We start from the raw sequence: 20,816 nt of genomic DNA, 5'->3' as shown, positions 1-20,816 counted from the left end.
CACCGATCCATCTCATGCTCCATTCTACCCTCACTCGTGAACAAGACCAAGAGATACTTGCCTGAGGCAGTAACCCTTTCCAAACCCGAAAGGGGGCAATCCACCAGTTTCCAGCAGAGGACAATGGCCTCAGACTTGGAGGTACTGACTCTCATTACAGAACTCTCAGTAACAACTTGATTTGTATTCTATCAACACTGCTTACTTTTACAGTTTACATCTCAGGTTTTTCAGCCTCCACTTTTACAATCCATGAAACAGTGTGGCACCCACTTCCTGTCCATTAAACCTCATATTACAGCCAAACAGTGCCCTAAAATATGTTTCTTGAAGACATTTTAGGTAAGAAAAAGGCAATGCAGTGGCAGAATCCTGGTTTATATTCATATCAGCACTGCCTGGTTATACAGATGTATCTGAGTTTGAGAGTGATAAAAAGAGAGACACGGCTGTCTCTCGAGCTGCTGCTATACTCTGTGTCTGTGGTGGCGGGCAGACAAAAATGTGGTAGTTGAAGCAACAGCCCAAGAGCCAGCAAAACTTGTCATCCAGAGGATTTGAGCTGGGAGATCTGGGCGTTGATTAGATGGAGGGAAGTTTACCACAGTTGATTTACACATACTACAACTAATTATAATAAGGGTTTATATGTGAGAATATATAGAAATAGGACATTGAGTCGGTAGTGGACCATATAAGATGTCATTTTGGAAGGACTTCACCTACAGTTTAGTTTTTCTTTACCTTTGGTATGTTGAAACGGCCACTACACAAGTGATTTTGGGGGACTGAGAGCTGAGATATGAAGATACACTTCAGGATTTTGATGTGATGTGACAAAGGTGTGTATCCAGTTGAAACGTGATGTTCATAATTCTGCATTTGGTCACAGTATGGACAGCGTCATCCGCGACAAGCTTCATCAGGCCTGCTTGTCTGCTATTCATGTACAAGCATGTATCACTCGCTGCTTTGCCGAGTAGACAAATTACTGTTCTCAGATACCGCTTTGAAAACGCAGTTACTCATGACAGTGTTTGTTCAACCTGTTAGTTCTTTGACAGCTACGTTGTGATTTATGGCCTCCTATAAACATCATCTCTTTGATCAATTAGAAAGCAATCATTAGTTTCAGACCGGTGCAGTCCGATCAGTAAAGGCTTTTTTTTGTCAGCTGTTTAAAGCATTACCTGTAATTGTTTTTTGATCTTATCAATACAACACTACTGACATCATGTGTGCATACACTTGGTACACATTCTAGTTTTCAAGTACATCACTGAACTGAAGGTTCTACGTAAAAGCCCCTGATACACTTTAACAAACACTCAGCAGCCACTTTAATAGGTACACCTAGCTAAACTGAACTGTGCTGTGTTATATGGAGGGGTGTTTATTATTTCGGCTCCCTTCATTGATATAAATTAGGTAGACAAAATACTGGAAACACCTGTCATTATGACACAATATAATGTGCAGGGTTCCCACATTTTAATGGATAAAATTTCAAAACTTTTCCATGACTTTTCAAGGATACATAGTATTTTTTCTTGCTCTATTTGCCCAACATTTTTCACATATATCAGATTCAAACTTTATTCAAACATAATTTCAGCTGGAGAGACACAACGCTTCGAGAACATGAAGAAAAGCATGTGATAGTAAGCAAAACATCACACATCAACGTATATTGGAGCTACGTCATCAGCTACAGAAAATAAATTTGCTTTTATGTTACAGGAAGGTGGAAGGTAAGATTTTAATTATGCACAACAAAATTCTCAGACTTTTCCAAAAAAGTCATAGATAGTTATAGGGAACCCTGAATATCACAGCACCACTAACTACATCCTTCATAATGACCATAAACATGAATCAAAATCTATTTAATAAAGATTCATTCAAAACTAAACATATTCTTCATGAAGGATAAACTGCAGAAGTCTTTTGCTAGACTGCATCAGTTTTACTGTTGCTTGTGCACCTAATAAACTGGAAAATAAGTGCATTTCTTTAGGACAAATCTCTGTAGAGCACTTTATCTGTTACATGAAATAAAAACAAATCTGGATGGATGGTATCAAGGTTAGACTCACCGTTGAGGAAAAGCTCTTCTTGAATGGCTTGTCTGGCAGCAGGAGAGAAGCAGCGTTTCTTGAGCCAATCTGCGTCAAACACACTGGTGTGCTGGTCGGGCCAAACAACGGACACCTGTGGAGAGACAAAAAGCTCATTGATCCCAATTGACCAAAATATTTCAGCTCTTTTTTGTCTCCTTCTTTCTTTCAATTAGACACCCTTCTTTACTGACTGGTAATGATGTGTTCAAAGTATTTACTGGGGATTCTGTTTGTCTGCCCCTTAAAAGGTGCTCTTGGTTTGTAAAACTGAGAAAGAAACATTGCTTATTCATTTTAAGGGAGATTCTCTACGTTCACCATCTGGTTCTCCAATACTTGTGGTGTCTTTTGGCCAATGCCATCATCTAATGTTTTATACAGCCAGAGGCAAGCATGAAACTAAAATTGTTCTGGTACTTAAATACATGTTTACTATAATAAATTATCCAGTAAATCTTGGTACAAGAAACAGGAGATAGAAGAAAAAAACGTAATGCATTCAATTTTTATCAACAGAAGCAAATGTTTAGATGCACTGTCCCAGCAGTTTGTTTATAGCTGTGTCCCACTTCAGGTGCCAAACAATCTGAAGGACACAGTTCAGAAAAGGTGGTTCATCTGGAAGACTAAAAGGTCAGACTGATTTCGGGCTTCTGCTAAAGTTAGATGGCCTGATCGTTCATCACCAGGCAGTTGTTCTCTTACAGTAAAAGCTGTAAATGCTGCTCCTTCACTAGAAGAAGTCCAATGATACCTAGGTACAGTACGAGTTATGTTGTTCAACTTTAACACACAGTAATAAACAAAAACTACCCACTAACATAAAAAGTTGTTGAGGAAACATGGCATCAGTAATAAGGATAGTACCATGAAAGTATCACATATTCCAATTCTCCCATATGAGAGGCTGGGACACTCAAAGGTTTGGTGTTTCTGCTTGAAAAATGACTTCAACAACTTCTCAATGATCAAAATAGCAGCAAGTTAATTTGTTTATGTAGTTTGGATAATTGGTTATGACAATATTCTATACACCAGTTTCATATAACGTATCCACTGACTGAGTTAATGCAACCAACATGTCCATTACTACCTTCCAGTGGAACTGTAAAACTATGTGGAGGCAAAAATACTTAAAGTAAGCAAGTGTTAAACCAGGACGTAGGCCATGTAAAATTTATTGGACATTTATACGGCCAGTCTGGGTAATTTAAACATTTATATTTTTCTCTTAAAGGTGCAGTTTGTAGGTTTTAGGGGATACATTAGCAGAAAGGAAATATAATATTCATGTCTATGTTTTCACTCACCTGAAACTAAGAAACATGTTTTCGTTAACTTAAAACCACTGACAGGTGAGGGGAACAGCATTGATCATCTCGTTACAGTGCAATGTTCTGCTGGGAAACCTTACTGGCATTCATATGGGTGCCACCTGACACACCTCACTATTACACCACTGCAGACCAAGTTAGGGGTGGGAATCTCTAGGCACCTCATGATTCGATTCAATTCCGATTCTGAGGGCAACGATTTCGATTCTAAAATGAGCCAATAAGAAAATTTACACTAGATATTGAAAAACATTTTTGTAATGAAGCTGGGAATACATATCCAGTGCATACAAACTGTAGGCATATTACTTACTGTAGTTGAGATGACTACACTCTACCAGTCTCCTCTGGTCCATCCTCCTCATCCACAAACCTCAATGGGACTCTCCTGTCCCTCGTTAACCTCCTCGACATTTCTCCTCCAGTATTTACAAAACTATAACTGACTATAACTATCTATGAACCATAAAAACACGAACTACTGCAAAAAAAGATGAACGATGGCAAAACTACAAACAATGGTGAAAACACGACGAAAACACGGCATAAAAAAACTCAAAAGCTCTCAAAAAAACACAAATACTATTATTTACAACACTAAATATTATTTACAAAGAAAACGCCACCCAAACTCCACTAAAACTCACCAAAACTCTGTTAAAACACCACTAAATCACTCCCAACTTGCACTCGTCAGCTGTCACGCTCCTCCTGCTGTGCCCACTTCCCTCCACGCCTTCACAGGTAATGTCGTCACTACTGTAAGCTCCGCTTCTCAGCTTTCAGAATCCGTTGGAATTACGTCGACAGCGTGAATGGTCAAGGAGTTACAGTAATTTGATTATAAATGTAAAAATAACATTAAAATCGACTGGTATGGTGTGGTACATTGTCATGCTGAGGGACCACTGCCATTGGGCGGTGCCGTTGCCATGAGGGGGCGCACCTGGTCTGCACTGGTGTTTGGGTGGGTGGTGAGTGTCAAGAGGCATCCACATAAATGTCAGGTCCCAAGGTTCCCAGCAGAACAATGCATTGTAACAAGATGATCAGTGTTACTCACTTCACCAGCCAGTAGTTTTATTGCTTTGGCTGATTGGCGTATATCTACATACAGTGTGGATCCTCCTCCACAGAGTCCGCCATGTTGTTTCTACAGTGCCCCAGAAGAAACACTGTCTCAAGGTAGGGCCATTCGTGTTTTTGCATTTTCACATTTGTGATGCACGTTTGGCACACGGGAGAAGTTTAAGTTGGTTGCAACTTCACTGCTAGATGTCTCTTAATCCCACACACTAGACCTTTAACATAGAATCGTAAACTGAGTGTGTGGATCCTGAAAAACACAAGTCAGATAATGGCAGCAACCTACCTTGTTATCATTGGTGACCTCCACAACATCAACCCCTGTGTAGATATCAAGATTGGACATCAACAGTTTCCGGGCCTGAGCCGATTCCAAAGTACACAGTGGACACTGGCAGTTATCTCTCAGCCAAGTGAATGGGTACAGGCTGTGGCCTCCATCCTCCCACTCCACCTCCATCATCCTCTCTTCATCCAGAGCCCGGACGTGCCTCACTGAGTGCCTGGCCAAAGGGACGGAGGCAGACCCCAGTGTGTGCTGCCCACGAAGCTGCACTGAAGTCAGACAAGAGGGTAGTGGACCTGCAGCCCGCCCTGGTCCACGACAGGCCCTCAGAGCCTGGCAGGCCATGGCAGACGTGCTCCTCTGAAGAGCAGGCAGGGCCAGACGTGCAAATTTACTCATCCACATTTCTGAATGGTTCCCTTCAAGCACGATGTCTCCAAATATAAAAGGGCCACCAACTCTGTAGTTAAAGAGAAAGGGTAATAAAGTAATAAAATGATACAATGATTTACTAATATAAAATGATATACTACTGAAGTATGCCATAAAATCAAACTTTATTACATCTTAAGCCAATGCTAGGAAGGTAAAATAATGCACTAAAATAGTTGAAAAAAAAAAACTTAAATTTTAAGTAATATCTATGAAACACACCATTTAAGAAGAACAATCATGGTCCTAGAGTTGTTTTTGAACAATGCCAGATGATCAGGTCAAAATGTGAACTTTTTCAAGGAGCTCTGGGAGTTGTGACTGGTCACTGTGCCAACCAGTATTTTCTAAGCCCGGTCTGCTGACTTTGTGTTGGTGCGATCTGGGCAAAGCTGCGGTGCAAAACAGCAGCATTATTTTCAAAAGACGCTGTCGCCCATAATCCTGCACCTGTGCACGGTTCTGTTGAGCCGTGCCAAACACATTAGTCGCCTCAAAATGATGTAAACTAAAACTAGGGCTGCAACTGACAATTATTTTCATAACTGTAATTATCTTGTTTAACTGAATGATTGTTTGGTCTTAAAAGAAATCATGATGTTATTGTTTTTTGTCTGTCCAACAGTCCAAAACCCAGATATTCAATTTACTACTACGTTAAATGTCCAGTGTAGGGTTTAGAGTGATATATTAGCAGAAATGACATACAGTGTAATAAAATCCTTAGTCTTTTACAACCCAAACACTGGCTTCAGAGAGGGCCATTTGTGTTTTTGCATCGGCCATTGTAGTAAGCAGCTCCTCTGTGATAAGCCAAATAGAGTCCAAATTACCGGGTCTGTTTCTTTTTGAGACGAGGAGATCTCTGTGTATAATACAGCTCCCAGTAAAAACCTCCAAAATATTAGCATCTTAAGTTATCAGGGGGGGAAAGGGGAGCACACATTAGCAGGTGCTGGGCTAGCCGTGTCAGAAAAACATTGATTTGTAGCATGAAACTGCTTTAATCAAGTGTTTTTACCGGTTTTCATGACCTGTTCTTTTAGTTTTGGGAGGTAAGAGACCTTTGCTAAATCACGCTCCTTTAACACAAACTGGACAGTCACAGCATAGGATCTGCCAGCTCCAACAAGGCACATACAGCCAGCAGCAGCAGCAGCTACCCACCGTCCGCCACCAGCACAACGTGAGGACGCAAACAGAAGGCTCAGCAGGGATGGGGCACTTGCTGCAGCAAGCAAACACGCCACGTACTGTCATTTTGACAGTAAAGGCCACTAAAGGGCGACTGTCCGCTGTGCTTCACATTCTAAAACCAACTGCCAGCGATTTGACCAGCTGAGTTGCAGGTGACACCATCGGCCGGCTCAGACCAGCCAGTTCACACCACTGCAACCTTTCTCTGAAATGTTCTAAGAAGGTTTCGTCTCGCCGCGAATCTTAGGTCTGAACTGGGCTTTACAGTGTGGGCTCCATGCTAGATCTGACAGCTTGACGGACTATCACATAGGGACAAGGCTTAGCAAAGGGTCAATTTGGCTCCCTGTAAAAACCACCTGAACAATGAACGCCTAACGCCTAGTTCACATTACATGATTTTCACTGCAATTTTGACGTCGCAGAGGATCTTGAGAGCCACCTTGGGTCGGAGGTGAGTCAGCTGATAGTCTGCCACAACGAGTCCTCATGTGTGAACAAGCCTACGAGCAAGTCGCCCCCTCGTCTGTGACTGGGACTGGATATCTGGCATGCTAGAAAACTGGAGAAGGCTGACACGACTGACAAAGAGCATCAGCCAATGAGAGGCGGGATATGTCCCACGTCAGCACGCAGAAGGACGGAAGAAATGTGAGGAGGACAAGCCGCAGGGTTGCCAGGTCTGCTTACTAGCCGCGACTTTGGGCTTGTTTCTAAAGTGGAGTTGCTTATTTGGGCTTGCTCTCTAAACGTCACCTTCCTCTATATATATCCGTCTAAGAAGTTATTTAAACGCATGATAGTCGCTTCTTTTGGGCTTGTTTCCATAGCACTGGTTGCTTGTTTCTCTCCCAAGATCTGGCAACACTGACAAGCCGGCTGGCAAGCAAGAACAACAATGGTGGCGTCCACAGGATCACCGGGAGCGCGTTGTGTTGGACCCAGGATAATAAAGAATATCCATGCCTTTACGATGTGTCGTCTCCAAGTTTAGTGACGTCATTGCATTATCTGGGGCTATGACGGCGAGGGCTCGGTGGAGAAATCTTGTGGTGTGCACACACATGTCGTAACACAGTTGGCGAGACTCCCGCTGACAGAAACACGTTGCCAGGTATGAACACTCAAAAGATTATGATAGTCTCTGCGACGCAAAATCAGGGTGAAAATCGTGTAATGTGAACTAGGCGTAAGGAACACTAATCAGGAGAAATTTCAGCTGGTTGCAATCTGCAATCCTCACCACTAGATGCCACTAAATCCCCCTTAATCTTACACACTGGTCCTTTAATCAATCACCAAGACAGCTGACAGTTAATCAAGTAGCCAATTAACAAGAAATAATCATTATATATCTCTCTAATTCCACAAATAGCTGATTTATGTTGTTAATTTGATTCAGTCAGTGTGACCTTCTGTTTGCACTGCTCCAAGGACAAAGCTTTTGCGTAGCTTTCAATATTCAATGCATGCTCTTCCTCATTATGTAAGTGTGGGTGTGTGTTGGCATTTGTCTCATGGTAAACAAGGCAGCTCTCAACAAACGTCTCACTTAAGAAACTGCTTTATTTCGGTTTCCTTTGACTTTAACTATGAACTCGGGTATTGCAGCTGTGACATCACTTCCAGCGGTTGGGTTTGAGTTAGCACAAAATGTACATTCATTCAAACAAGCTGGAGGAGTGTGAAGCAAAACTACCACTCGTGTAGTTCACTATCACTGAGACTGACAACACGTTTAAGTGGTAGTCTTTCATTTTAACATGTCACAAGGTGTCTGGTCTGCCTGGGAACCGAAATAAGTCTTTTGCTTTGAAGCAGCTGTAACGTTACTGGTTGTTAGCTAACTGTTAGCTAGTTAACGTAAACACAAACACCCGGCTCTTGCTATTTACATCCTGCTCTCTGCTCCAAAGCTAACAGAGAAGCTAACCTTTCACAGCTGGGCTCTTTAACGCTTTGCTTTAAAGTTTATGTATTAAAGTGCCGTCAAAAGAAGAGTGAAAAGTGTTTGCCAGTAACAGATGTTACCTCTGATATCGTGACAACGGGTTCCTCTTCCCCACGAGCGTCGCCTCCGTCAACACAAACGCCAGCTGTCAGTGTGTGTGAGAGGGAAAGTAGGTGAAAGGTTGACCGGGACACCGGGAGGCTGGGCGGGATGACATAATCACAGAGAGGGCATGACGCTGCTCTACTTTCAGTCCCATCTGATAATCAGAGTCCTGAAACAGCTCTTTGTGTTTTAAGAAACAAGTCTGACTTTACAAACTTACGATCAGGAAGAGCAGGTTCTTCTTTGTTAACTGACACATCTGGGGGGCTGCTGGGGGGATGGGCTTAGGTTTAATGGGATCTGTAAGGCCTCTAACAGAATATTGGTAATTTATGGTTGCACCAACAAGGATTAATTGAATCAAACATAAGCTCTAATCAGAGTTAAGTTAAACTAGTTGCACCATTAAATATTAATCTCAGTTTATGAGGGAAAAATAGGAAGTACTATGGACTTTTACACTGAGTGAGCCAGCCAGTGGTTGTTTTTTAACTTTATGTGACTGTTTGCCCTATCCATGATGGGCATCTGATTTGCCTTAAAGGGATAGTGCACCCAAAAATGAAAATTCAGCCATTATCTACTCACCCATATGCTGAGGGAGGCTCAGGTGAAGTTTGAGAGTCCTCACATCCCTTGTGGAGATCCAAGGGGAGAGGAGGTAGCAGCACAACTCCACCTAATGGAGGCTGACAGCGCCCCAGATTAAAATGTCCAAAAACACATAATTGAAACCACAAAATATCTCCATACTGCTCATCCGTAGTGATCCAAGTGTCCTGAAGCTCTGACATAAAAAGTTGTTTGGAAAAACATCATTTAAACTCTGTTTTTAGCCTCATTGTAGCCTGTAGCTCTAACTGCCTCTCTGTACACTGAGCTCACGTGTGCGCGCTTGCGTGAGACCGTGAGACATGGGCACCGCCTTCATGTGTGTTCATGTGCTTTCGCTGGTCTCGCGGGGAAGCGCGCACACGTGAGCTCGGGGCACAGAGAGGCAGTTAGAGCTACAGTCTACAATGAGGACACTTGGATCACTACGGACGAGCAGTATGGAGATATTTTGTGGTTTCAATTATGTGTTTTTTGGACATTTTAATCTGGGGCGCCGCCAGCCTCCATCAGGTGGAGTTGTGTTGCTACCTCCTCTCCCCTGGGATCTCCGCAAGGGATGTGAGGTGGATTTTTGGGTGCACTATCCCTTTAAGGCATGTGGTAGTTAATTGTAAAAATAAATCAGGTGCCCATCATGGATAGGGCAAACAGTCACATAAAGTTAAAAAACAACCACTGGCTGGCTCGCTCAGTGTAAAAGTCCATGGTACTGTTCAGGCAGGCAGTCCATAAGTGCATCCAAGGCACTCTGACTGTAGTTAAAAATACTTTATTGATTCACGCACAAACTAACACATCTCGACAAGAGTCTTCATCAGGGTATAATTTTTACTAGAACTGATGAAACTGATGCAGAGTGCAAACACCGTCAATGCCCTAGCTATCTCCAGCATGTTTTCAACTGTTATTTTTAAAGCAGAAGTTCAACATTTTGGGACGTCAGTGTAATTTTGATTTTATTCCCTGATGAGGACTCTTTAGTCAAAACATGTTGTGCAAAAACGTAATCCTATGTTACGTCTTAGCATATATATATCGGTGAAGATTCTCGGTCATCCAGGTTGTGGTAATCGTAAGTGCTATAGAACTATTAACCGTACCGCTTCTGTCGCATCTTATATTCAGTTTATCTCAGACTGGAAAAATGTCAATAACTTTCTCTTCCCATTGGTATGGGTAAGGTATCAAATATTTTCAAACCAAAAGACTCCAGTCCAAGTGAGGTCACGTGTCATTGGTGTTGAAGTCCAAGTCAAATTGCAAGTCATTTTCAATTTTGTCAAGTTGAATCTAAAGTCATCAAATTTTTGTCTTGAGTTGAGTCCAAGTCTTGTGACATGAGTCCGCACTTCTGCCCTTTTGCATGCTAAAATTTGCTTATTAGCACTGAGCACAAGGAACAACTGATTTAACAATAAAACCCAGAATAAGCAAAGTTAAAACCTTGACCTGAGAAGTCCTCACCAAAGTCATTAGAATTTATCCTCTAGGCCTTAAATTGTCTTAAAGGGGAGACCGGGGCAATTGGAACAATTTTCTGTTTTAATGTAATTTCTCAAAAATCTGTATAGCTATTTGGATAGAATTTTTTTTATGTAGATAAATTATATTTGTGTTAACAGTCATTAATTGTTTTTCCAAGCAATGTCAGTGTCATAATATTAATAGAAACAACAGAAGACAGATGTTACATCTGCCCCCTCGCTCAGGGTGATTGTGACAAATAATACCTTCATATTAATACCAATAAAAAACAATAACTCCAAATGATGTCATGTCATGTGTGTCAAGAAGGATGCCTTGTCTTTTACGGCAAACCAAATCTACCTACGGGTAAGGTAACGATACCTTACTAAAGAGAACCTGTAGAGTTTCATAGTTACGGTATGCCTCTTTTATGATTGGTGCAAGTTGAGACGTTAAAAATGCCCCATGAATAAACTATGTAAAAATAAAACCCAAACCAGGTTCTGAGTTTCAATACTAGGCTACTACAAATCCAAAAATAACATATGAAAAAATATGTTGATTTTCAGCCAATGTGGCAACATTTAATCAGTGTGTTCAGACAACTTATGATTCATAGACACTAAAGATTTTGCAAGAATGAGAAATTGCCTCTTAGTGGGAACTGAACCAGGATCACCTGACTGAGAGGCAAAAGATTTTTTTCGTAATGCATAATAAGTTTCACGGTTGTGTCACATTTCTGATTGGTGCAATTTGAGATGTCACAGTTGCCCCCAGTCTCCCCTACTAAATTTAGTATTCACCATATGGATGGTTGTGGTGGGACAGAGTCCTATACATAGCACTACAGCACTGTGCGCATACAGATGCACATAAATGCAAAGATCTTCAGCTGCAGCTGAAACAAACAGTCAATTAAAAACAGCATAAAGATCTTATAACATTCTGATGATCAATCAATTGTTTCTTAGCTGCTTTTATCTGTTGTATCTGACAGTAAATGCAGTATCTTTAGGTTTTGGACTGATAATTAGAGAAAACAGAATTTAAGGACATCACCTCTGACTCAGCATATTTCTTTTACTATTTTCTGATATTGCTTTATTAATTAAAAAACATCATCGACACATTAATCAATAATGTGAGTAATGTAAGTAAGTTTTTTCTGTTCTCAGTCATACCTGTTTCAGTTTAACACTTTCTGCGTCCCTTGCAGGTTCAAGGAAGATGATCAGTAGATGTGCAGGACAGTCTTCAGTCGGAGCTACACATGCTAACATCACACATCGTCACCTGATTTATAGCATGGCAGGCTCAAGTTCAAAGGGTAAGTGATCATTACAGCTCAGCCACCTTTGTGACTGACATCAGTGCACACGTGTTCATTAACAACAACAACAACACTAACAGTGACAGTTGTAACATGTAATGGACTTTGGGATACTGGGTCACATTGACAACTGCATATTTTTTATTTAAAAGATAACTGATGAATGAAGTCAAACCTTGTACTAATAAAAAATATGAAATGTTCTGCAGGAATGTTGTATTTCACATTATTTTTGTGGCACACCAAAACGTATTAGGCGGTGAAATGACATAGATGTGATGCTAAACATTTGTGGCAATACACTGACTTTTTTTTATATAAAATTTTCAAAAAAGGCAGAATTTTGTAAGACATTTACTCTTACACTCAGATCTATCCAGGAAACTGACTGCACCTGGGAGGAAGGTACACAATGTTCTGTTCAGTGTCCGCTTGTAAATCATACTTGCATGATAGATTTATGGAGATTATTTATAAAAATAAACCAAAGGTCAGCCTGTGTGACGAAGAAGTGAAGAGAATTGTTACCACAAAGTAAAATATAACATAAAATATAATGTAGAATGATGTATTTGATAGTTCAGGATGATAGTTTAAGCAGAAGTCTCATCATAACTACTGTTCATGATGTATGTTACACAAATGGGTTTTCCTCTACATGATGCCAATAATCCGTTTATCTAAATGAGAAAACCAGGGGCTTTTCCCTCTCATGGAAACATACAATGTATGCTAAAGGTTTTCTGTATTTTATGTGTCCCTTCTGTTGCGTCATCATGTGTGTAATCAGCGGGCTCAAAGTATCAATTGACTGTGTGTAACCACAAGTGAAACTGCCACATTGTACTCTGTAATGTTACATAATTTACACCGGCTGGCACTTGGTTGTGGATACTCGTGACATTTTTACTCCCTTGACTCAAAGCCACAGACTCTTTACCCAACCTTATTCACGACCTTTAAAAAAATGCTCAAGTATCACATAAAAAAAGTTGTTTTCAGCAGACTGGTGATGAAAACCGGAAAAAAACAAGTTGTTTGTAGGGACACTTAAAATACCATCAACACAACTTCCTTGCATCTCTGTCCCTCATAAATACCAACAACCATCTTCTGCCTTCAAAGCACCCACAGGAGGGCTGTGTATAATTCAAAGCAGACCTCAAAGCCTTGTAAAGCAAACATGGAGGGGAACTTTGTAATTATGAAGCACGTGGCAATACAGTATGCAGTCCCAGTGGTTATAGTGCTACTGCCACATTGTAGGGTACGCTATGTATACAAAAAATAAAGGAAACCTCTGTAGGGATCTCCAGCAACATAAAGAATGGTTTACTCTCACTTTTATATTAACTGGAAGAGACCAATATTAGTGTAAAGGATTAATGTTTTAACTCAAGTCCAAGTCATAACATATTTACAAAGGAATATCTCGTAAAAATGATCATTTCTGCCATAAACTAAAACGAACTCTTCACAGCCTCTGTGCACCAGTCAAGTTGCACTTACAGTTTACATCCATGTCTGTGAAAACATGTATGCTTCACACACATCTTCACCCATCAGTAGAGTTTCAAAGTGGGAGCCCAAGTTTAGCGTCACCTGTTCAGTATCTGACCAATGTCTCCCCGTCTCTTTCTGAGCTATGATGTTCAGTAATTGCCAGGAAGATTTTTTTTGCAGAACATTATGATGTCACAGTGGAGTTGACCTTTGACCTTTTGGATATAAAATATAAAATGTCATCACTTCATTATTGTTTCCTAACAGACATTTGTGTGAAATGTTTTCATAATTAATCTATGAATTCCAAGCATGTGGCCAAAACATGTTTTGTGAGGTCACACTGACCTTGACTTTTGACCACCAAAATCTGGTCAGTTCATCCTTGAGTCCGTTTGTGCCACATTTGAAGAAGTTCCCTCAAGGCCTTTTTGAGAAGTCATATTCATGATAATGAGACTGACGCAAGGTCACAGTAACTTTGGGGTTTGACCACCAAAATACATTCAGTTGATTGTGGATGCTTGCATCAAATTTGAAGAAATTCCCTCAAGGTGTCCTTGACATATTGTATTCACGAGAATGAGATGGATGCAAGGTCACATTGACCTTGACCTTTAAAACCCAACTAAGTTTATCCTTGATTCCAAGTGGCCATTTGTGGCAAATTTGAAAAAATTCCCTCGAGGTGTTCTTGAGACATCGCCTTCACAAGAAAGTGACAGAGAAGGTCCCAGTGACCTTGATGTTTGACCTTTAAATCTAATCAGTTCATCCTTAATTCCAAGTGGACATTTGTGCCAAATTAGAGAAAACTCTCTCAAGGCCTTGAGAAATCACAATGATGAGAATGAGACGGGTGCAAGGTCACAGTAATCTTGATATTTGACTGCCAAAATATCTTCAGTTCATCGTTGAGCCAAAGTGGATGTTTGTGCTGAATTTGAAGAAATTCCCTTACGGTGTTCTTGAGATATTGTATTCACAAGAAAGAGACAGACGGGGTTACAGTGACCTTGACCTTTGACTGCCAAAATGTAATCAGTTCATCCTTGAGTCAAAGTGGACGTTTGTGCTAAATTTGAAGAAATTCCCTCAAGGTGTTCTTGAGATATCATATTCACAAGAAAGAGACAGACAAGGTCACAGTGACTTCGACGTTAGACCTTTGAAATCAATCAGTTCATCCTTGATTCCAAGTGACCAACAAAATCAAAATCAGTACAGGTAGACATTTGAGCCAAATTTGAAGGAATTCCCTCAAAGCATTTTTGAGATATCGCATTCAGGAGAATGAGACGGACTACAACAGCACTTTACTTCAAACACAAACTTTTTATTTACGAAGACACAACACAATCCGTTAAGAATATCGTCACACAGATTAGTGTTTGACACTGAAGTCCACAAGTGCTGCCTGCAGTCTTTTCCGTCAATGTATTACATCTCACCACATATCTTAATAAAAAGGTAAACAAGAATAGATATATGCAGCTCTATTTCCAAAACTTTATATAAACAATGAATACATATTAGGGTGTTTTGTAATAAAGATATTGGCACTCACAGTATTTACTTACTTCTAATAATAATACACTGTACATTTTCCATGATTATACTGCCTGTGCACAACAGCACAGTCAAGGCCTTGCATTTTAAACTGTGTCACAACCTTTAGCACCAGGAAAGTAAAGAATTGTGCAAAGTCTGCTAGCCTGTAAAGCAAAAAATACAACATACGTGTCCATATGTAAACATTCTTTGATATTCTTAGAAACATTCATCAGGAGTGTCAGAGGAGAGCAACAATAATGGCTGCTCGTTTGGAGCTTTCAACCAGGCTACAACATGAGGTCCACCCCTGCTTTACTGCCGTATGAAGAGTTATCCAAAAATCACTTATCCAGCTTTTGGGTCAAAATAAAAGACATGATGGACACATAGGCTGTCCAACGTGTCCAAACGTTTCCTTAATCCTCACGAGTCACTCCAAAGCTCACTTCTTACTGTTTTTTCTGGCCACAGAGGACTGAATGAGTTTTTGGAAAACCCTTCATCTGACTACAGTACTAGAGTTTTGAAAACTGATAGTTCCTGTTCTCTTTTTTTGATTGGCTGACTCATGTTTGAAGCCGTTGTTTAACACACGCGTACACTTACACACACTTATACACACACTCGCACAAAGGTAAATTCGATGCACTTATCACAAATGACCTTACACCTAGAAAAGAGGCATATTGACTGACGGACAGATAACGTTCAACTAACACTAGGGCCATATTTTAGACTTTTTATTGGACAATATGTAATTTGTATTCAGCCAGTTTTGAATAAAGTGACTCACCTACTATTGTGTGTTTTTATGGCGTGTAATGACCATTATAATGGCCTCTAGGAGTGGGCAATATGACAATTTACAGTCAGATGATATATATTTGTCTCAAGGTTTTGCCATGCTGTTTAAACCTCTACAGCTCTTTAATATCCCTGTGTGCATTGCAAATCACCGAGCGGGACCACTTTATGGCAATATTGGATTTTTATATGATCTTTTGCATCAATATGATGAAGCACTTAGACTTCTTAGGTATTTAGTTTGCTGGGTCAGCCAGACACACACATTCCTCTCTGGTTATTTTATCCGTTAACGATTTCTCAATTGGCTTTTTTACAGAAAATGTATCACAATAATGTCATATTAAATTGCGTATACTGTTAAAGAGGATTTTATACATATTGCCCACTCCTTATTTGCCCAAAACACATTGTCTTACTTAACACTAGCAGTTCCAAGCAACTGAGATAGGTTTGGTTTTTCATCCCCAACTGAGATTTATGCCATGAATGTAATGGATGTTAATGGAACACTGTTTGTTTCTCTCATAAGTTGTGAAAACTGGAAACAGAATTTGCAAATAGCCAAATTACTGTACCAAAACACAGCTGACACACAGGGCTTTTGGGGCCCCTGGGGGTCTGGGACACTTGGGGTAGTTCCCTCTTTTTGCCAGCTTGGGAGACAGATGTCACGAAACATAATTCAACCAAACTATCTGTGTGGCTACAAACCTCGGAAAAGGTGGTTCCCAAACTTTTATGTTTCCGACCCTTTCTCATTACAGGTCGCACATGCCAGTTGTTCCCAAGCTTTTCTTAAGATGCACCCTTGCAAGTCAAGTACCCCATCATCAGCATCAACCATCGGATTCCACGTGTTAGTTTGAATTTATCACTAACTGGGTATTATTTAACACTTGTGACAATATTTTTTCCTACATTTTTTTCATATATTATTACACTACTGTCATACAATTAAGCTGTCAATGTTTAGTTTGGTTTGGTCAAGTTTGCATTTGTTCTACCAGTGGCAGAAGCTGAACTAAAGCTTTTTCAACCATTAAGCTGTTACTTTTAGCTCATATTTCAGCAGCATATTCATTATTTTTACCTAACTCGTTCAGTCATTTAGCTAACTGTTTGAACTGCATGTACATTAGGCTACTTTTAGCTAATTTTTGAATATTTATCCCCTACTTTTAGGTAACATTTCAGATTTCTCTGCTCCCTTGCGAACTACTTTTTGCGAACTCATTTGCTACACAGTGTTCAAGGAACTACTAACTCGACACATCAGTTATTTTCTAATCAAACTGTTATTTAAACATTGTCAATATTTCCACGTACCCCCTGGTAACTACATAAGTACCTCCTAAGATACAAGTACCCCTGGTTGGGAATCACTGGCTTGTGCTATCCTTACTAACCACTAAGATAGTTTAATCTGAATAATTATCAGCAACAAAAATGGTCTGTGGAGTATTTTACAAGAAGAAAAGCAAAGCAAAATTCCTATCCCATTATCCATCTGGTGACCTCAGAAATATTTTGACCTGTTGGAGTGATCTGCATGGCTACATACCTCTCGAGCAGCAGTCCCCAAACATTTTTTGTGTCTGACCCTTTACTGCAGCAGTGCGTACTGCTCGTCATAGGTCACTTGTGACTATGAGTTGTGGCCAGTGAACGACTATGAAAGATTTTCCTGACTATTTGCTCTGATTGTTGGTGAAGATTCTCAGTAATCCAGGTCTTCAGAACTGAAGAAGAGCTTGGATGAGAGGTAAAACGTCTTCAAGAATCTCAAGCAAGTCCAGTTGCCTACGATATAGCACTTAAGATTTGTTCAGATGGTTTAATGTTAATAATTATCAGCAACAAAGAAGAATCCGTTGAGTATTTGCCAAGAGAAAAGGAGAGATGGTAGAAAAGTCACAAAAATTTAGTTTTTCATCTTTCCTGTCCCATTAACCTCCAGTGCTGGGGGTAACTAGTTGCATGTAACAGAGTTACGTTATTAAATTACAATATGAATTTACTGAGTTACATATACTGAGAAAAATTGAATTAAATTACAGTAACTTATTAAAAAAGTTGATTACAGAGGAATTATATCCGAATATATTCTTCTTGGTTCTGGACATTTCTCAGCTTTCTTGCCCAGTTAAAAACGTTTGTTAGAAAGGTTATCGAATCAAAGGTAATAAATTATATAACTTTGAAGAAGTAAGTAAAATAGGTCCATTACATACTACATTTTCAACAGGGTAACTAGTAATCTGTAACTCCTTACATTTAAGAAGTAACCTCCCCAACACAGTTAACCTTGTGTATTTTGACCCATTGGAGTGAACTCACCACTGCTCTCTAATTTAATGAGAAAATGTGTTTGTTCTTTTCTGTCCCATTAACTTCCAGTAACTAGTGACATATAACGGAGTTACCCAATTGTGTTAAAACATAAAATGAAATTGTAATAAGTTACAGATACTGAGAAAATGGGATGAAAATACAATTGCTTTGCATCGTTTTGCTGCGTAGTAATGTCTTCTGGACATTTTTCAGCTTTATTGCCCAGTTTAAAACACTTGTGAAGTAATCTAAAAAAAAAAGTAATGACTTAATTATTACATTTTTAACAGGGTTACTCTGTAACTCATTACATTTCAAAGGTAACCTTCCCAACACAATTAACCTCCTGTTTTTTGACCCATTGGAGTGAACTCAGGTTGGGAAAGCTCTAGAGTTAAGCGAGAAAATGTGTTTTGTTCTTTCCTGTCCCATTGACCTCCAGTGTTGGGGAGTAACTAGTTACATATAACGGAATTATGTAATTCAATTTAAATATAAATGTAATTGTGATAAGTTACAGATACTGAGAAAAAAATAATTAAATTAGACTCACTGATCAAAATGTTGGTGATAACAAAGGCGTTCCATCTAAAAGCGTGCATGTTATGACATTTATTCTGTTGCTTTGCATCATTTCACTGCACAGAAATATCATCTGAACATTTGTCAGCTTTACTGCCCAGTTTAAAACACTTGGTAGAAAACTAATCAAAACTAATCCAAGATAATAAATTATAATACTTTAAAGAAGTGATTAAAATAGGTACATTACATACCACATTTTAAAGGGTAACTAGTAATCTGTAACTCATTACATTTCAAAAGTAACCTCCTTTATTTTGACCCACTGGAGTGAACTCAGGTTGGGAACCACTGCTCAAGAGTTAAACCAGAAATGAGCCTGTTTCTGGACATTTTTCAGATTTATTGCCCGGGGATGATTTGTTAGAAAAGTATTCTAAAACTAATCAAAGGTAATATGTTATATTACTTTGATGAAATAAATTACATACTGCATTTTTAACAGGGTAACTAGTAATCTGTAACTCATTACATTTCAAAAGTCCCAACACAGTTGACCTCCTGTATTTGGATCCATTAAAGTGAACTCAGGTTGGGAATCACTGCTCTAGAGTTAAAGGAGAGAATGTGTGTGTGTGTGTGTGTGTGTGTGTGTGTGTGTGTGTGTGTTTTATGTGAACTGACCCTTTAAAGTTAAGTTTTTATCCCTGATATGTTTGCTCATTGTCTCACCCCAGCCTTGTGGCCACACACTCCACCATAGAAAAATAAAAATAGTACTGTAATGAGACGCGCAGGGACTACTTTCTCTCAGAACTTCATGTATTCGTTCTTCAGCCTGCTCAGTCTCGTGCCGTGGCTGCGGATGATCAGAGACAGGAGCTCGTGCTTGTCCTTCAGTCCCAGAGAAATGTCCAGCGTGTCCTTCAGGACGTCCCGTGTGTGCACGACCATGTTGAGAAAGTCGTCGCTGAGCCGGTGCTCCTCTTTCAGCTCGCTCTCCTGGCTCTGCTTGAATTTCACCTCCAGCTCCAGCAGAGACTTCTCCGAGTTTGTAAACGCCTCGCTGATCTGCCCCGTCTCCCTCCGCAAGTACTTCCCGTAGCTGTCCTCTCCGTCCAGGTCGTACGAGATGCTTTTCCCGATCCCCTCCAGCACCCTGGCCGAGTCCTCGATCTGCCTCTTGATGATGGTGAAATCATCCCGTATGACGGCGTCCTGGTCCTCGTCGAGACCGCACTTTCGGTCGTCGGTCATTTTGAAAAGCATCTGGCACTTCTCCGGGTCGTCGTTGTCCTCGTAGTCTCCGTCCGGCACGAAGTAGTGATGAAAGGTGCCGTTAGACATCTCCGGTTGCAACGGTCCGCGGAAGAAGGCTCCGCACATCGGCAGTGATAACATCCCGGCACACAGGAGCAAGTGAAGGAAAGCCATGGTGTCCACTTGCCCCAGCACACAAATATATGTATATAAAATAATAAAAATAAACTTTTAACGTGATTTCAGCGACAGAGTCACCTTGGTGGACTATTTAACTCCAACCCGGCGTAGAAACACAAACATTTCAATCAGGTTTAAACGTCCAAACTGCGCAGTTAAGATGAGGCTCCGATGCTTTCACGTCCTCCTCAGTCTCCTCTTTGTCCAAACAGATAAAAAGTGGCGTGAAAATGTTCAAACAAGCCTCGATTTGCTTCCTCTAATCGAGCCTGTCAACATCCATCATTAAAAGCAATGTATGAAAGTTTGTTTCAGCGTGGAAACAGTTGTAGTCCTGACTTCGCTCGGTGCCTCAAACGCAACATCTGGATGTCTCAAGTGCCGCGCTCCGGCTTTTTGGCTAATAATACCTCAGCGCTACTCTCAAATTACAGCCGCTCCGTCACTTTAAAAGGCTGCATTCAGCCTGCAGCAGCACCACCAGGCTGTTAAAGCCTCACTGAAACCAGTGTTAGGGTAACTCACACAACCGTGACGAGCTGGCGTTGATGGCTTGAGAAAAGTTATTGAGAAATACACAAGTGACCACATGTATAAAACTTGAAACGCACTCCAACACAGCAGTCCTGTAATTACAGTCCACTGCTTTTATAAAACGTATAATTTTTGAATACCTGACGACATGTGGCAGAAATTTGGATTTAACTGTATGTTGTAATTTCTGAGACTTATG

General features: G+C 40.3%; 2 protein-coding genes across 3 annotated transcripts in view; both read right to left on the bottom strand.

The window, feature by feature from the left end:
* bbox1 (butyrobetaine (gamma), 2-oxoglutarate dioxygenase (gamma-butyrobetaine hydroxylase) 1) overlaps positions 1-11,881 on the bottom strand; it is a 47,294-nt gene extending 35,413 nt beyond the window's left edge. Inside the window, exons 1-4 of one of the 2 annotated variants that reach the window (XM_033630251.2) lie at positions 11,778-11,881; positions 8,487-8,607; positions 4,827-5,286; positions 2,097-2,211 (exon numbers count right to left, since the gene is read on the bottom strand). In XM_033630251.2, coding sequence (XP_033486142.1) covers positions 2,097-2,211; positions 4,827-5,231 — 520 coding nt within the window. In that variant the 5' untranslated portion in view covers positions 5,232-5,286; positions 8,487-8,607; positions 11,778-11,881. The remainder of the gene's footprint in view (positions 1-2,096; positions 2,212-4,826; positions 5,287-8,486; positions 8,608-11,777) is intronic. The other variant, XM_033630260.2, reaches the window with a different exon arrangement.
* A 2,863-nt stretch (positions 11,882-14,744) lies between these two features.
* Positions 14,745-20,560, bottom strand: fibinb (fin bud initiation factor b). Its single transcript, XM_033629322.2, has one exon. The coding sequence runs from the start codon at positions 20,075-20,077 to the stop codon at positions 19,454-19,456; it is 624 nt and encodes a 207-aa protein (XP_033485213.1). The 5' UTR covers positions 20,078-20,560; the 3' UTR covers positions 14,745-19,453.
* Positions 20,561-20,816: the final 256 nt, after the last annotated feature.

Source organism: Epinephelus lanceolatus, chromosome 2 (assembly GCF_041903045.1).
Source record: "Epinephelus lanceolatus isolate andai-2023 chromosome 2, ASM4190304v1, whole genome shotgun sequence".
Taxonomy (NCBI): domain Eukaryota; kingdom Metazoa; phylum Chordata; class Actinopteri; order Perciformes; family Serranidae; genus Epinephelus; species Epinephelus lanceolatus.
Note: the sequence above shows the minus strand (reverse complement) of the source record. Positions and strands in the feature narration are given on the sequence as shown.